The sequence below is a fragment of the Microcaecilia unicolor genome, chromosome 4 (genome assembly GCF_901765095.1).
Source record: "Microcaecilia unicolor chromosome 4, aMicUni1.1, whole genome shotgun sequence".
Taxonomy (NCBI): Eukaryota; Metazoa; Chordata; class Amphibia; order Gymnophiona; family Siphonopidae; genus Microcaecilia; species Microcaecilia unicolor.
Window position 1 is genome coordinate 160,727,397 of NC_044034.1, and position 16,991 is coordinate 160,744,387.

The 16,991-nt window shown below is 41.0% G+C and overlaps 1 protein-coding gene across 2 annotated transcripts in view; it reads left to right on the forward strand.

Moving 5' to 3' along the window:
- The window catches only part of TTC17 (tetratricopeptide repeat domain 17), a 194,194-nt gene extending 180,629 nt beyond the window's left edge, over positions 1 to 13,565 (forward strand). Inside the window, exons 24-26 of one of the 2 annotated variants that reach the window (XM_030200804.1) lie at positions 7,564 to 7,683; positions 8,804 to 8,947; positions 13,180 to 13,565. In XM_030200804.1, coding sequence (XP_030056664.1) covers positions 7,564 to 7,683; positions 8,804 to 8,947; positions 13,180 to 13,311 — 396 coding nt within the window. In that variant the 3' untranslated portion in view covers positions 13,312 to 13,565. The remainder of the gene's footprint in view (positions 1 to 7,563; positions 7,684 to 8,803; positions 8,948 to 13,179) is intronic. The other variant, XM_030200805.1, reaches the window with a different exon arrangement.
- Positions 13,566 to 16,991: the final 3,426 nt, after the last annotated feature.

A 16,991-nucleotide genomic window follows, 5' to 3' on the forward strand; every position in this document is an offset into this window, starting at 1 on the left:
TTCTTTCTCTCTCTCTCTCTCTCTCACACAGTCAGTCTTTCTTTCTCTCTCTCTCTCACAGTCAATGTCTTTCTTTCTCTCTTTCTCTCACAGTCAATGTCTTTCTCTCTCTCTCTTTCTCTCACAGTCAATGTCTTTCTCTCTCTCTCTCTCTCTCACAGTCAATGTCTTTCTCTCTCTCTCTCTCTCTCACAGTCAATGTCTTTCTCTCTCTCTCCCTCTCTCTCTCACAGTCAATGTCTTTCTCTCTCTCTCCCTCTCTCTCTCACAGTCAATGTCTTTCTCTCTCTCTCTCTCTCTCTCACAGTCAATGTCTTTCTCTCTCTCTCTCTCTCTCTCTCTCTCTCTCTCTCACAGTCAATGTCTTTCTCTCTCTCACTCTCACACACTCTGTGTCACACTGTATCACATTCACTCTCTTGGTCTCATACACTCAGTCTCACAGAGAGTCTGTGTCTCACACACACACACACTCTCTCTCTCTCGCACACACTGTATCTGTATGAAACACACTCTCTCTCTCACACGGTCACTCTCACATACACTTTCTCAAACATTCACACTCTGAGGAAAACCTTGCTAGCGCCCGTTTCATTTGTGTCAGAAACGGGCCTTTTTTACTAGTATTGGGATAAATCACTGATTTTCATAGTGCTGTGCCCACATTCTACGACCTCAATCTATTGATTGGAACCTGATATAGTCGTAGAATTATTTGCACTCTGATGTCATCTAATGGATGCAGTCTTAAACACAAGAAGATAAATGTTCTATGACTTTCCAGATATTGATAGCACAGTTGTTTTTTAAAGTCTTTGGATAGCTCCACCCTATTACCTCGTTCTGGCTGGCTTATAATAAGATTTCAGCTTAACTCAAATGTCTTTATCTTGCATTAAACAAGGTATTCCCCTTGTTTCTTTATTTCCAGTCTTCAACACTTTGCAGAGTACTGGAATGTTTCTCTGCTTAGCAAAATAAATGGCACTTATGTTAATTTCTCCGCCCAGTCTATATTCAGGAAGAGAAACAGGTCCAGCCTAGGATTCAGACTAGAGAGTTGAATGGGGACAGAAATCTTACCCATCCTCACTCAGTCCTGCAAGAATTTAGCCTGTCCCCACACAGTCCCGCAAGAATTTAATGGTACATAAAAAAAAAAAATTCTAGTCAGCTCGCTCTCTCGGTTCGAGTCGCAGCACTGCAGACATGGAAGGAACAGAAGCTGATACTTCGAACACTCTGGTGTGTACATGTAAGACTTGTCTCGGATTTCACCATTTGCACGCAAAAGTAGGTCAGGTGACATCTGATGCTTGTGCCTGTATCAGAGCTGAGGCCTGCGTGTCAGCCCGGGAGCAGAGAGGATTAATAGTAACATAGTAAGTGACAGCAGATAAAAACCTGAACAGTCCATCCCATGTGTCCAATAGTCACACTCATTATCAATTCATGGTTAAAACAACAATGAATGTGATATTATATACCAGAGGCATAGCCAGACTCAGTATTTTGGATGGGCCCTTCCATGCGCACGTGCCCACCTCCCCCCCCCCCCCCCCCCCCCCCCACCCCCACCACCACCAACCATACACCACAAATATCTTCCCGGAGATATTTTTTAAGAACATAAGAGGGGGGTTTTTCACCTATCCCACATCTTCTCCCTCTCCTCTGCGGCGGCATCCCAGCATCTGCGCTTCTGTCTCTACAGTCCATCTCTCCCCAGTGTTGGCACAGGCGTCCTCGGCGCCTGCAGCGATTCATTCTCGCTGCTTGCGTCGGCCCCGCAGGCTTCCATCTGCCACGTCCTGACTTTGCTGACGTCATTACCTGTTTCCTTTCTTGCGGAACGCGGCAGATAGAAGCCTGCGGGGCTGGCGCAAGCCACAAGAATGAATTGCTGCAGGGACTTAGGACACCTGTACCAACACAGTGCAGATGCCGGAATGCCGCGGAGGAGACGGGGGAAGAGAGCAGAGTGGTGCTGCAGCTGGGTAAGCCTGAGCCAAGATTGGATGGGCCTGTGCCCACCCATAGCTACGCCACTGTTATATACTTGATTATGGTCTTTGGCATTTCTGGGATACAGACCATAGAAGTCCACCCGGCCCTATCCTTATGTTCCAACTGCTGGAGTTGCTGTCGAAGCCCACTCCAGCCTATTCATCTCATTTGCAGTACACAGACCATAAAAGTCTGTGCAGCACGTTCCTTGTGTTCCAGAAACTAAAGCTGTCTAAGCCCTTTCCAGCCCATCCCATCATTGCCATATATGAGACACAGACAGTACAAATCGGCCCTAGTTCATCACAGCCGGAGTCACCATCTAAGCGTCACTCAACACATCCACACACATGCAGCCATTTAAGTTTTTTTTTAACTTCATTTTCTAATTAGAGATCCTCTGTGTTCATCCCATGCCTTTTTGAATTCCGTCACCATTTGTGTCTCTACCACCTCATTAATTGAAACTTTCTGCATCTGTACTGTTAAAGTGAGGAGGAGGATGAGACAGCACTCAAAGAACTTGGTACTCGGTAGGTGACAGGCTGGCAGAAGTGCAGTGTACACTTCCAAGGGACCCCCCCCTCCAGGAATTGTTTCCATCCCCACGAGATCCCTGCAGAACTGCTTCCATCCCTGCGGCAACCCTGCGGGTTCCACAGGATTCCTACAAACCCCGTTCCCGTGCAAGTCTTTAATTCAGACAGCCCTCTTCCGCCCCCCCCCCCCCCCCCAACCCCCAAATCTACTTCCTGTAGGTTCTGGGCCACAGTAATGTTCAGGGATATTTTAGTTGCTTCTTTGTAGTGAGGTTGACATTTGTGAAAACTTGTACTTGTGAGATTGTCCTCCTTGTCAGAATAGTGACTGTTTATTTTAGTGCTGTGGGGGAGAGCTAGTAAATCCAAAGGAACCTGAAGGGGGATAGTTGTGTGACAGTACAATATCTAAATCATATGGTTCTAAGTGAATTTCTCTTCTTCCCCCTCTTCCATTTAAGGGGTTAGAAGGGTAACATGATTAACATATGCGTCTAGCTTCTCCTCCATGAGTACGCAGTTGTGGAATGCATTGCCACTTAACCTAAAAACAATTTACGAACTAATTAACTTTTGTAAATCTCTGAAGACCTATCTCTTCAACAAGGCAAATCCTATTATATCATCCATGTTCTCTATGTAACTCCAATTGTTATCTTTTACTTTGGAATGGCGAACGCCATAACGGAACATTGTAAGCCACATTGAGCCTGCAAATAGGTGGGAAAATATGGGATACAAGTGCAACAAAATAAATAAACATCCCCTTGCCCCAGCATGATTACATGACTCTGGCGCTATCTGCCAACCTCTGCATGTTTATCAAATAATACACTTTTAAAGCATGTTTGGATCCCATGTGTATGAAGTGTGCCATAGTGTTAAAAATGATTATACTCCTTTTCAATAAAGTGAGCTATAATGGGGCACAGGATAATGGCTATAGCAATGGATTTAAAGGACAGAGCTGAGAAAGGGTCTGACCCCCTAGAATGGTCTGTATTTTAGCACAATTTATACTCAAAACATGATTAAAATCATATCTAAATGCTGACAAGAGAAAAAGAGCCCCATTGAATAGCTCAAGTAAAAATAATATATTTTGATTATTCAGCAATAAGTATTTTTGGGTGAAAAGGTATGTGACTACTTCATTCAGTAACTGGTGGTACCTCCTTGGGCAAAATCAACTTCCACTGAATATTTCCTGTAACTGTTAATCAGCTTTCCAGAGGACCTCCAAGAGTAGTCAATGCTCTTAGAAACATGACTGCAGATAAGGGCCAAATGGCCCATCCAGTCTGCCTCTCCTCAGTAGCCACTAACTCCTCCTCCTAAGGGATCCCAAGTGCCTATCACACGCTTTTCTTAAATTCTGACATAGTCCTCATCTCCACGACCTCCACCAGGAGGCCATTCCACGCATCCACCACCCTTTCTGTGAAAGAGTATTTCCTTAGATTCCTCCTAAGCCTATTTCCTTTTAACTTCATCCTATACACTCTCATTCCAGAGTTTTTCTTCATTTGAAAAAGGCTCACCTCCTGTACAGTAACGCCACTGAGGTATTTAGTTGTTGCTATCATATCCCCTCTCTTCCAGCATATGCATGTTGAGGTTCTTGAGCATGTCTGTATATGTTTTTATGACAGAAACCGCTTACCAGTTTTGTAGCAACCCTCTGGACCATCTCCATCCTGTGTAGGTGAGGTCTCCAGAATTGCACACAGTATTCTAAATGGGGCCTCACCAGACACTTATACAAGGGCACTATCACCTCTTTTTTTTTTTTTTTTTTTTTTCCTGCTGGTCATCCCTCTCCTTATGCACCCAAGCATCCTTCTGTCTTTGACTGTTGCCTTGTCTACCTTTTTGGACACCTTAAGTTCGTCAGACACAAAAACCCCCAAGTCCCGCTCTTCTTTTCATACACAGAAGCACTTCATTCCCCCCCGCCCCCGGTGCTCTTGAATTCTTTTAACCCAAGTGCATGACCCTTCATTTCTTAGCATTAAATCTTAGTTGCCAACTATCAGACTATTCTTCAAGCTTTGCTAGATCCTTCCTCATGCCATCCACACCTTCCGGCATGAGGTGTCCACTCTATTACAGAGTTTGGTATCATCCGCAAACGGACAAACCTTACCAGACAGCCCTTTCACAATATCACTCCCAAAGATGTTAAAAAGGGCTGGCCCGAGGACCGACCCCTGCGGTACACCATTGATAACATCCCTTTCCTCGGAGTAAGCTTCATTTACCACTACCCTCTGTCTCCTCCCATTTAACCAGTTCTAACCCAGTCAGTCACTCAAGGTCCCATACTGAGGGCACTCAGTTTATTAATCAGCCACCTTATTCAGAACCATATCAAAGGCTTTGGTAAAATCCAAGTACACCACATCTAGCGCCCCTCCCACATCCAACTGTTTGGCCATCCAGTCAGAGAAATCAATTGAATTCATCTGACAAGACCTGCCTCTAGTGAGCCATGCTGCCTCGGGTCCTGCAGTCAATTCGATTCAAGAAATCTCACAATCCTCCGCTTTAGAAGTGTTTCCATTAGCTTACTCACCACCGAAGCCAGACTTGCCTTGGACCAAGCATTTAGTTTGGACAGAGGCAGAAGCTGTAAAGAGAGCCGCAGCTTTAGGGGCACAGTGTTTCTTTACCATACCTCAAGTGTAGGAGCTGTTTGTACCTATTGATAAAAAGAAATAAAAGGCCTACCTAAGTTTTATTATGAAATTTGAGAACCTGTTCAAATTTACTCTGTGGGTGTAGTTCAGTGTAGTTCTTTGCCTATTATTGAGATGTACAGTGATTTATGTTATCCATTCAGGTTTTTCTTTTCCTCCAATGTATAGTGTTTGATTTTAGGCCTAATAACAAAAAGAGTAATTAGTTCCCTTTTTAAAAATATGGTAAGTAGATAAGCAGAAGATAAGGTTACAAGTCCATCCTTTAAACAGTTGGTGCTCCGCCCATCCACTGATGGAAAAGTGGTCTACAAATGGTAACAGTTGACGACAGCTAACATTTTTTTTTTTTTTTTTTTTTTAGGTTGTTTGCTATCAAGGCTTGGATGAAGTCTAATAGTTCTATTCTTGTTTTGGACATTTGAGCACTGGTATTTATATGTCCAAATCCCAATTTTTCAAACGGCAGGGTAGAGATGTTTAACGCTGCAGAATTTCCATGTGGCAAGGGGGTGTGGTCTGGGCATGTTTTGGGAGGGCCCAAAATTTGGATAACTCCTATCATATAAGGGGAAGGGACATCTGTGTGTAAAAAGATGGAAGTTTTATTTAGACCTGGTACTTGTCACGTCTAGGGTACAGAAAGGTGCTCTGATTGAGCAGCTGTCCACTGGAATGATTAAGGCACGACACCTTAATCCCTCAGTAGTTGCTGTCCTTCTCCTTTTCCCTGGAATGTGAAACTGGCAAGGGATATGGGACTCGGACATCAGGAAAATACATAATGGGAAAGGTGTCCATGAGGAGGATAGCTGTGACAAAACCATTGCTTTCTAAAAAGAATATTGTTGTCTACTTCCAGTTTTCCAGAGAACATCAGATGACACACAAGAATTCTGAATACTTTTCTCTGGGTGGGGAGTCAAAATTAGAACTTTTGATCACAATTGCAAACTTCTACTTTGATGAAAACCAAACACTGCTTTCCAAAGTAAGAACCTCATCCCAGCTATCAACCATGGTGGTGGCAGTAACATGCTGACGGACTGCCGCTTTGCTGTCAAATTATGAAGTCTGCTTTTTATAAAAAGTCTAGAGGAGGATGTCAAACTATTAGGGCATCTGTCCATGAGCTGAAGTTGAACTGAAAGTGAGTCATAGCAACAACCTTAAAAAACATTCAAGTAAATTTACTAAAGAATGACTGACGAGGAAGAGATTTTGTGTTTTGGGTTGGCCAAATCAACCTAAACTACTGAAACATTGTTGCAAGAGCTGAAACGGGCCATTCACGCATGGAAGCCCTCAAAATGGCAGAGTTGAAATTGTTAAGAACATAAAAGTAGCCATACTGGGTCAGACCAATGGTCCATCCAGCCCAGTATCCTGTTTTCCAAACAGTGGCCAAGCCAGGTCACAAGTACCTGGCAGAAACCCAAATCATGGCAACACTCCATACTACAAATCCCAGGGTAAGCAATTGCTTCCCATGTCTGACTCAATAGCAGACATTGGACTTCTCCTCCAGGAATTTGTCCAAACCTTTTTTAACATTAAGAGGCCAGATACACTAACCGCTGTTACCACATCCTCCAGCAAAGAGTTCCAGAGCTTAGCTATTCGTTGAGTGAAAAAATATTTCCTCCTATTTGTTTTAAAAGTATTTCCATATAACTTTCTCGAGTGTCCCCTAGTACTTTTGAAACGAGTAAAAAATCGATTTACTTCTACTCGTTCTGCACCTCAATCATATCTTCCCTCGGCCGTTTCTTTTCCAAGGTGAAGAGCCCTAACCTCTTTAGCCTTTCCTTATATGAGAGGGGTTCTATCCCCTTTATCATTTTGGTTGCTGTTCTTTGAACCTTTTCTAATTCCGCTAAATATTTATTTTAAGATACGGCAGCCAGAACTGAACGCAATACTCAAGGTTCGGACACACCATGGAGCGATACAAAGACATTATAGTATTTTTGGTCTTATTCACTATCCCTTTCCTAATATCCTAGCATCTTGTTTGCTTTTTTGGCCACAACCGCACATTGAGCACAGGATTTCAGCATAGAACACTGATCAACAATTAGAACTGTTGAGCAGAAGTTATTGCTGCTCAAGGAGGTTACATCGCTTACTGAATGAAGGGTACACACTTTTGTTTTCATGCAAAGATCCTCATGATCAAATTTTTTATGTTGAATAAATAAAATATACCCTTTGCCAATATATACTATCCTCAAGGGTTCATAAACTTTTTCTGAGCTATATATTTGCTGCTCTGTGGCACTGTATTTCTAATTTGTTTTATTGTTCCTTCCTTTTAGAACCAGACCTCCTGGGTATTGTCCAGTATGGCAGCTCTCTACTGGAGGGTGAAAGGCCAAGGAAAGAAAGCCATAGATTGCCTACGGCAAGCTTTGCACTACGCTCCACATCACATGAAGGTATGTGATATTAGTCTGCCCACTATGCCATTTTCTTCCTACCCAGCTCAATTTCCCTTTCCTGTACTGAGTTTTCACCGACTGCTTGGATGCGCCTCTTAATATGAGGAGTGGGGGGGGGGGGGGGGGGGGGATAGAGGATGGAAGATGGGAGGGCAGCAATAAAGTCTTAATTGTTTTTTTGCCCAGGAAGAATAGCTACCCTTAACCCTAAGCACCCTATTCTATGTGGATTGATTTAAAAAAAAATAAAAAAATCTAGACCTGATTGTGGGAAAACAGAATCCATAAGCCTGCTGGACAAACATTGGTGAGAGTTTGTTGTCAAGTTTTTATTTATTTAACTGTTATATCCCACTATCTTTATATTTTTATCAACGTCTATTGATTTGTCTATTTACTGTAACCTGAAGTTGAAAAACAAAGGCTTGAGCCGAATCAAATAAATAACAAAAACAATACATATACATCATAAGACTTTTAACTACAGATTGATACACTATTTGAATAATGAGAATGTCAATAAACTTCTATAAGCACAAGAAAGTATGTGTAATACATTTAAATATACAAAACAGCATAATAGTTGAATATTGCCAAATGTTTTATGGTAGCACGTACAATGTTGCTTACATACTTTGGTTATTTGTACAAGATGAATGAAGCAGCATATGCATAATACAATAATCTGTACATGGCAACGCTCATGAGGGGTTGCGTATTTATGATATAGAAGTCTTATGTTGTCCGTTTTCATTATAATTGCAACCTGCTACATTGTGTAAACACATATATAAAAAAAGGAGGTGAAGAAATCTCAAATCACCACACAACAGCAACCACTATTGATGGAATGCTGGGATCTAAAGGGAATTCTATGACCCCCCTACTGAGGACACTATAACAGCTGGGTTATAGAGGGAAAATTGCCTTAAAAAAAAAAAAGTCTTGGCGACATAAGATGCCTCAGCTGCTTAATTCTTCCCCATTGTAAAAGTAAGGGAGCACGACTGAAGCGTGTTTCAACTGGGCCAGAAGCTCAGGAGTGGTCTAAGAAGTTCAGACAAGGAAAGAAATAAAATCACGTTTGAAATGATTCCTCTGTTTTTCACTTTTCTAGGATGTGCCACTAATAAGCCTGGCAAATATTTTCCACAATGCCAAGCTGTGGAATGATGCTATTATTGTTGCCACTATGGCCATGGAAATTGCACCGCACTTTGTCGTCAATCATTTCACACTGGCCAACGTCTATGTAGCCATGGTGAGTGCTTTGGGGCAAGCTCATGTCTATAGGGATGCAGCATGAAATTGTGATATATGCACCTGGGCTCACGCTTGGGTCTGTATGTATGTATTTGGATTAAGCTCACACCTCTCCATTTGTAGCTCAGGGATGAGTAGATAGCAAAGAAAAAGCATGAGATGATGCAGTACACAACACATCAGTACTCAGTGCTCAGATTCTACTTAGTAAGCAGGATTCCAGGAATTAGTTTGTTTAGCTAGTGAGCATTCAGCTTAACACTGACCTCCAAGGAGAACTTCAGAAGTAGAGCTAGGTCTAAAAACGGGTTCCTTCGGGTCAGACTGAAATTATAATGACTGAAAAGGTGTAACCACCACACTTAATTTAAAGAATATTACTGTAAGGACCATCCTTGAAACTAATTTGTTTTGAAAAATCTTGATTTTTAATGTTAGACTTGCGATTGATTGTAGTGCTGTAATAGTGAGACTCTGGCTTTTCTAATTTCATAGCAGAAATTGTATGTATCAATAGTGGGAATAAAAACTAGGTTCACCTTCTGTACTGCTATGGATTTACAGCCTGTCTCACTGACACAGACTACTCAGTAATTACCGTGGATTCTTTTGGATTCGTATTAGATAAATGAAACCTTTATTAAAGGTGCTAAATTCTACAATGATTTATGTATATACAATGATTAGCTATATAAACAATCATTACATCACTGGTCTCTACATCAAAGCAATGCTAAGAGTTCTTAGACCAGGAAAAGAAGCAATAATACACTATACATACAATCATCACTGGTCCTTACATCATCCAGGCTCTTAACATCAGCTAGGGGGGGCCTGTTACAGCAAAAGCCAGGAGCTTTTTAGACCAGGAACAAGTCCTCTGCACAGTACATACGTTAGTCACAGATGAGCTCCCAATTTCACTGAAAGAAACTCCCCTTTTTATTGGGCTCAGAACTCATGTTCAGAGCTAAGGAAAATTACAGAATGCTTCTCTGTTTCAGTAAACAAGCCATACTGTGGGAACGTGGTCACATGCTTTCCAAGTCCAGATGGCCAGGCTGAACTTCCTAAAACAAGAACCATCCTCCCAAATTAATTAGAGCTGTGTCTTATCTTCCACATTCCAATTTGTTTTTGTATTTAAAAGGAAAGTTACTTTCGGTCAAAGACAGAAGATTTCAGAGTTCATTATCGATCAAAGCAGGGTTGAAAAGCAATCCTTTACGTCTTCCATGACACCTTCTCACAGGGCCGCATTGCTAAAAATGTGAAAAGGAAGCAATTTGTAAAAGATGCTAAGTCTGATGTTCAGAAGGGTTAACCGAACAGGAGAAGCTTTTGCCTAGTTAAACCACATTGAGCGGGCTGGAAGGGGATATTCAGTGGTACTTAACTAGGCACTGCCGCTGAATATCTTTTCTGACTACCACGCCACTGGCCAAGCAGCGAGTCGGGACAGAGATGGGATTTACCCAGTTAACAACAGTATTCAGTCTGCTAACCAGGTAAGTATGCGGATAGGGCATCAGCCAGTTCCTGATTAACTTCCAGATGACTGCACTTACCTGGGTTTTCAAAGCCAGAGCCCAGACATGGTCTGGTATTGACTATACGAGTTTAATTCAGCACCTTGACCGCCATGGGCTGAATATTGAACCTGCTGTTTCCAAAATCACAGTCCATAGTCTTAATAGAGGCAATTTTCAAAGGGATTTCTGTGGGTAAATGGGAAACTTCACCACCTTCCCCTTCCTCATGCATATAAGGAAAGGGGTTTGAGTTATGGTAGACCCATGGAACTAAACACTGGGTTTGAAATTATAAGGGAGTACAGGGTATGCAAACGGCAGTGATTTTTTTTTTAAAAAGAAGTATGACAGTCTTCCAAAAATGCAAGTAGTACCTGAAGAAAGGACCTCTAATTCATGATTCTTTGCAATATTTTGGGCTTATTTTTGTGTTGCTCCAGTACAAAACTGCGCTTGCTTGCGTAGAACTGAATAAAGTATTGTGGCCTATATTTGTTAAATTTTCTGTTGCCAAATTTCAGACACATCAAAAATGTATTTATGCTAAGACAATTTCTACAACATAATGCGGGGGAAAAAGGTGGCAAGAATATAACAAGCCTAAGGAAGTCATATAAAGGGTCATGGATTTGATATAGCACCTTTCTATGGTACATCCAAAGCAGGTTACATATATTACATGCATGTACTTTCTCTGTCCCTAGTGGGCTTACTTTCTCTGTCCCTAGTGGGCTCACAGTTTAAGATTGTACCTGGGGTGATGGAGGGTTGAGTGACTTGCCCAGGGGCACAAGGAACTGCAGTGGGAATCGAACCCAGTTCCCCAGGTTCTCGGCCCACTGCACTAACCATTATTTATTTATTTAGATTTTGCTCACACCTTTTTCAGTAGTAGCTCAAGGTGAGTTACATTCAGGTACACTGGATATTTCTCTGTCCCAGGAGGGCTCACAACCTAAGTTTGTACCTGAGGCAATGGAGGTTTAAGTGACTTGCCTGAGATCACAAGGCGCAGCAGTGGGATTTGAACCGGCCACCTCTGGATTGCAAGACTGGTGCTCTAACCACTAGGCCATTCCTCCACTCCTAGGGAGAAGCCTATGGAGCAAAACCATTCCAAAACAAGAAGGAAAAAAATACATAACATAGAACAATAATTAGGAGTGGAAGAGTAGTCCAGTGGTTAGAGCAGAGGGTCGAGAACCAGGGAAGCCCAATTCAAATCCCACTGCAGCTTCCATTGCCTTGGGTACAAATTTAGGACTCTGAGTCACATTAAATGAAATCTAAATAAACCTTAGGTGTTTTCTTGCCCTGTCAACCTATTATAAAATTACCTTCCCTTGGTTTAGCTGAATTTAATGTTCATCGACACACATTAACTGGTTGCTGCATGTTAGTAAGTAGAGCCCTTAGTCTGTAATCCCTCTGGGGACAGGGAAGTAAGTACTGTACCTGGAGAGAACTTGTCTTCAGCTATTACTATAAAGGCATGGGCTCTGTTGAATCCAAAAATATCCTTTCCCCAAATTAAGAGGTTTATTTACTAAGCACAGTGTGCAGTAACACCCATAAATAGTGAATACATCCTGTGAGAGATAAAAGTGAGCCCCTGTAAATAGTGCTTGTTAAAGCACTACACTACAATAATAGATCCCTAAGGGACTCAGAATGGAAATGACTCATTTAAGTTTGTTCTTAATAAAGGATGGAAGGTGAATAGCTTCTAAAAATAGATACCCATTCCCTTAGTATGTCACAGTGCACATAGTGAAACTTAAATGACTTTTCCTTTATCACTGTTACAGCATTCTAAACGAGGGTTAGCAATGCCTTAGAACTCCTAACTTTCTGGGTTATTTGGGTTTGGAGGGGGGCTGAATTTGTTTGCCACAGGCTCTACCCATTTTTCCATGTTTTACCTTAGATTGCAAGATTTTAGTCATTACATGCTAAAGGGTTAAATACAGATCTGATTCAAATATAATGTTGTAATTTAATGTGCATCGACACACAATTGGTTGCTGCATGTTAGTAAGTAGAGCCCTTAGTCTGTAATCCCTCTGGGGACAGGGAAGTAAGTACTGTACCCAGAGATAACTTGCCTTCAGCTATTACTAGAAAGGCATGGGCTCTCTGTTGAATCCAAAAATAGATACCCATTCCCTTAGTATGTCACAGTGCACTTAGTGAAACTTAAATGACTTTTCCTTTATCACTGTTACAGCATTCTAAACGAGCGTTAGCAATGCCTTAGAATTCCTAAATTTCTGGGTTGAAAACGGTAACGGAATTCAAAAATGCGTGGGATAAACATAAAGGAATCCTGTTCCAAAGGAATGGATCCTTAGAAGCCTAGCAGAGATTGGGTGGCAGAGTCGGTGGTGGGAGGCGGGGCTAGTGCTGGGCAGACTTCTACGGTCTGTGCCCTGAAAATGGCAGACACAAATCAAGGTCAGGTATACACATAAAGTAGCACATATGAGTTTTATCTTGTTGGGCAGACTAGCTGGACCGTGCAGGTCTTTCTCTGCCGTCATCTACTATGTTACTGTGTTTGACATAGCAAAAGTCAGCCAACAGTTTGGAGAGATCTTTATAATGGACTGACTTAGTAAATCTGTACTTAGAAGGTAAAACTCGTGTTTCTAGGTTTTCTGTATAGATGGCTCATGTTTAAAATCCATTTTGTTGGCAGGAGGAGTTTGAAAAAGCTATGAAATGGTATGAGTCAACGCTGAAGTTGCAGCCAGAGTTTGCACCTGCTAAGGATCGAATCCGTACTATCCAGTGTCATCTGTTACTGAAGAAGGAGCGACAGTCCCCCTAAGCGGATTCTACTTTATTCTTTTTCATGGGAGAACTTGTGAGCATTTTTCCCAATAGAATCACTGTTGGACAATGTACTTTTAAACGGGTGTGCCGAGATACCAGTGGCTAATCAAGAAATTGTAACCTGACATTTATTGTTTTAAAGAAATGTTCTTTCCATTAATAAGGGAATGTTTGGAAATACAACAGGGGGAAAGAAGAATGTAACTTTTAAAAAAATTTTGTAAATAAAAATCTGATACATTTTAAGAATTTTTTTTTTATCCTCAGGTTCCAGATTGTCATCTACATATGTGCCAGCAGACTGAATAAGAAAACAAAACAGAGCGCTATAAAGTTAATAACTTTGTATTGGGTTGGGCAAGTCACTTAACCCTCCATTGCCCTATGTAAGCCGCATTGAGCCTGCCATGAGTGGGAAAGTGCGGGGTACAAATGTAACAAACTAACTTATAGGCCCTTTTACCAAACTGCAGTAAAAAGTGGCCTTAGCACAATCTTACACAAGCCTTTCCTGCGCTTTAAGGCCATTTTTTACTGCAGCAGTGAAATGCTGCATTTCCTATTTTTTTGTATTAATGGCCACATGCTAATTTTCCCATTAGTGTGTAGCCATTAAAAAAGGATAACATATGAGCCCTTAGCACCACCTGTTTCATAGGTGATAAAGGTTCACGTACTAAGCAACACACAGCAGTGTAGCTGCGTTAACTGATTAGTACAAAAATGCCCGTGTGTGTACAGGTCCATAAGTTACCGTGGACACCTGAGCACAACCCATGACACCATTTTAAAGCTGGACCCCTTAATAGCATTCAGAATGTAACCCCTCCACCTCCTCAGGCCAGGGCAGAGTGAGCGGAAGACAACAATATTAGAATATATAAGGGGGTCTTTTACTAAAGTGAGCTAGCATTTTTAGCTCATGCTAAAAATCAACTGGCACTAAACACTGAGATGCCCTTTATATTCCTATATAAGTAAAAGACCCCCTAAGTGAGGTAGAGGGAAGGATAGATGTGATGTGTGACAAAGCAGTGCAATTTTATGATGCTTTGATGGGGATCCCAGATTTTGTTAGTCATTTTTGTTAGCTTTCAAAGTATTTGATTATAACTTGAAAAGGCTACATTCCTAGGTTGTTTTAGCACTCCCTTTTAGCATCCTGATTAAAAGATCATTGGTAAGTCCTCCCCAGTTGAGGTGTCACTTTGGCTTGCAAGTTTTATATCCCCCCACATTGCACACTTTCTGTATTGAATAATATATACTACATTAGAAGAAGAGCATGAGTAGAATCCAGTTATACTGACCATTTTTCCCTTGAAGATAATGCCTGTCATAATGCCAACACAGTTTAAATCTTGGTATGTTGCAAGTTTCTTCCTTTTGAGCTTCGGTTAGAAGGTTGTTTTTTGTATAAACTTTTGCTTTAGATTGGGTGGTCATCAGAAAGCCAGTATTGGCAGAGCAGAAAATATGCATTTCAGTAATTCATCCTCCTAGAGTGTGATAGCTTGTAGGTCTTTTATAATGTAGTATGTTATTCAGTACAGGGCAGCAGAAATCAGTTCACTTAGACATCATCTCAGATGTTACAAAGCAAACCAAGGTGGCATTTACCCAATGAGACTTGTGGAGAATGAAGAAATTGATAACCTAGGACATCCCCATTCCAACCAATAAAAAGGTGGATGCAAAAAACCTGAAAAAGAGAAACACCAAAATGGCATTGATCATAGAAATTCCAGTTCTAAACGATTACGCTGTAAATCATGTGGAGAAGAAGATCCTCAAGTATCAAGAAATAAAATCCAAGACTATAAAAATGTGGCAGAAAGATACAGAAATATTTCCCTTAGTTTTGGGTGCCACAGGCTTGATCAAAAAGGATTTCCAAGCACATCTGGATAGATTGCTAATAATATGTAACATCTTCAGAAGGAATTCTTTGGTATGATAAGTACCACAGTGAGTGTTAGCAGTGAAATCATACTTAACATACTATAGCTTAGAAGTACTACTACTACTTATCATTTCTATAGCGCTACTAGACGTATGCAGCGCTGTACACTTGAACATGAAGAGACAGTCCCTGCTCGACAGAGCTTACAATCTAATTAGGACAAACAGGACAGATAAGAGATAAGGGAATATTAAAGTGAGGATGATAAAATAAGGGTTCTGAACAAGTGAATAAGGGTTAGGGGTTAAAAGCAGCATCAAGAGGGTGGGCTTTTAGCTTAGATTTGAAGTCGGCCAGAGATGGAGCTTGACATACCGGCTCAGGAAGTCTATTCCAGGCATATTGTGCAGCAAGATAAAAGGAACGGAGTCTGGAGTTAGCAGTGGAGGAGACGGGTGCAGGTAAGAGAGATGTACCCAGTTAACAGAGTTCCTGGTGATTGTAGGGAGAGATGAGAGTGGAGAGATACTGAAGAGCTGCAGAGTGAATGCACTTATAAGTCAATAAGAGGAGTTTGAACTGTATGCGGAAATGGATAGGGAGCCAGTGAAGTGACTTGAGAGGGCTAATATGAGCATAGCTACATTGGCGGAATATTAGTCATGCAGCAGAATTTTGATCAGAAGTAAGGTTCATTACTGCCATATGTGACATTAACCCATTTGGAGACATTGCCCCTGAGTCAAACCAGGTAACACCTCTGAGGGGAAGCATTTCTTGGGATTGGAGCACAGTGTCCATGATTTTAAAATCAGGATATTTTAAAGGGAGATTTAAAATAATCCAGACACGTCTTTTGAAGTTAAAATGATCAGATATGTAAAACTAATAAGAAAGAACTTAACAAAATTGGGGTTCCCTATCACATTATGAATCATAAAATTGAACTGCTTTTGTCACTTTCTGATCATGGTGATGAATAGTTTTTTGTTTTTAAATACCCTATCACAACTGGAAATTCTAGACCATTTTTGATTAAAACATAAAAGAAATTAAGAATTTACAGTGTGATAGTCATTGATAGTATGGGTATTTAACAAGTTAGCCAAGCTTTCAGAAGCGTTTTAAATCTTAATTAGATTCACCTCTAATTTCTATGGGTAAGGAATTCCAATGACTTGGAGTAACTATACTAACCAACTTAAGAGACTAGTTTAGTAAAGGAGACTGGTGGAAGATAAAACTTATGTAAATGTACTGAATGAGTAGAAATGAGGTTAGATCAAATCCTCAAATAGGATGGGCACTCTCCATGCATCAGATGGAAAGCTAAACAAAACATTTTGAATATGTCTGCCTTTTTCCAACAACCAATGTAATGATTTCAAAAGTGGAGTTACTCTGTCAAACTTTGATCTGTATAATATCTTAAAAGAATTACAGTAGTCCAATTGTGAGAACTAAATTCTGTGAATCATTGAGGGAGAAAGAAGAAAGGTGTCATTTTTAAAAACACCCCAATACTACGCGCATTCCCTCAAGGGTAATGCACAGTGCGGAACTACATTTTGGAAAGGCATTACAATAGAGTTCAATTTGTTTGCCTGTTGCAGGAGTGTGTGTCTTATCCACCAAAAGCAATGTAGTCTTCTCGGTATTTAAATTTGAGGGAATTTAGTCATCCATTGCAAGATTATATTGAAACAAACCAATATGTTAAAGAGATCCTTCAGTGAAATGGAGAGGGGAAAAATGATTTACATATAGTCACT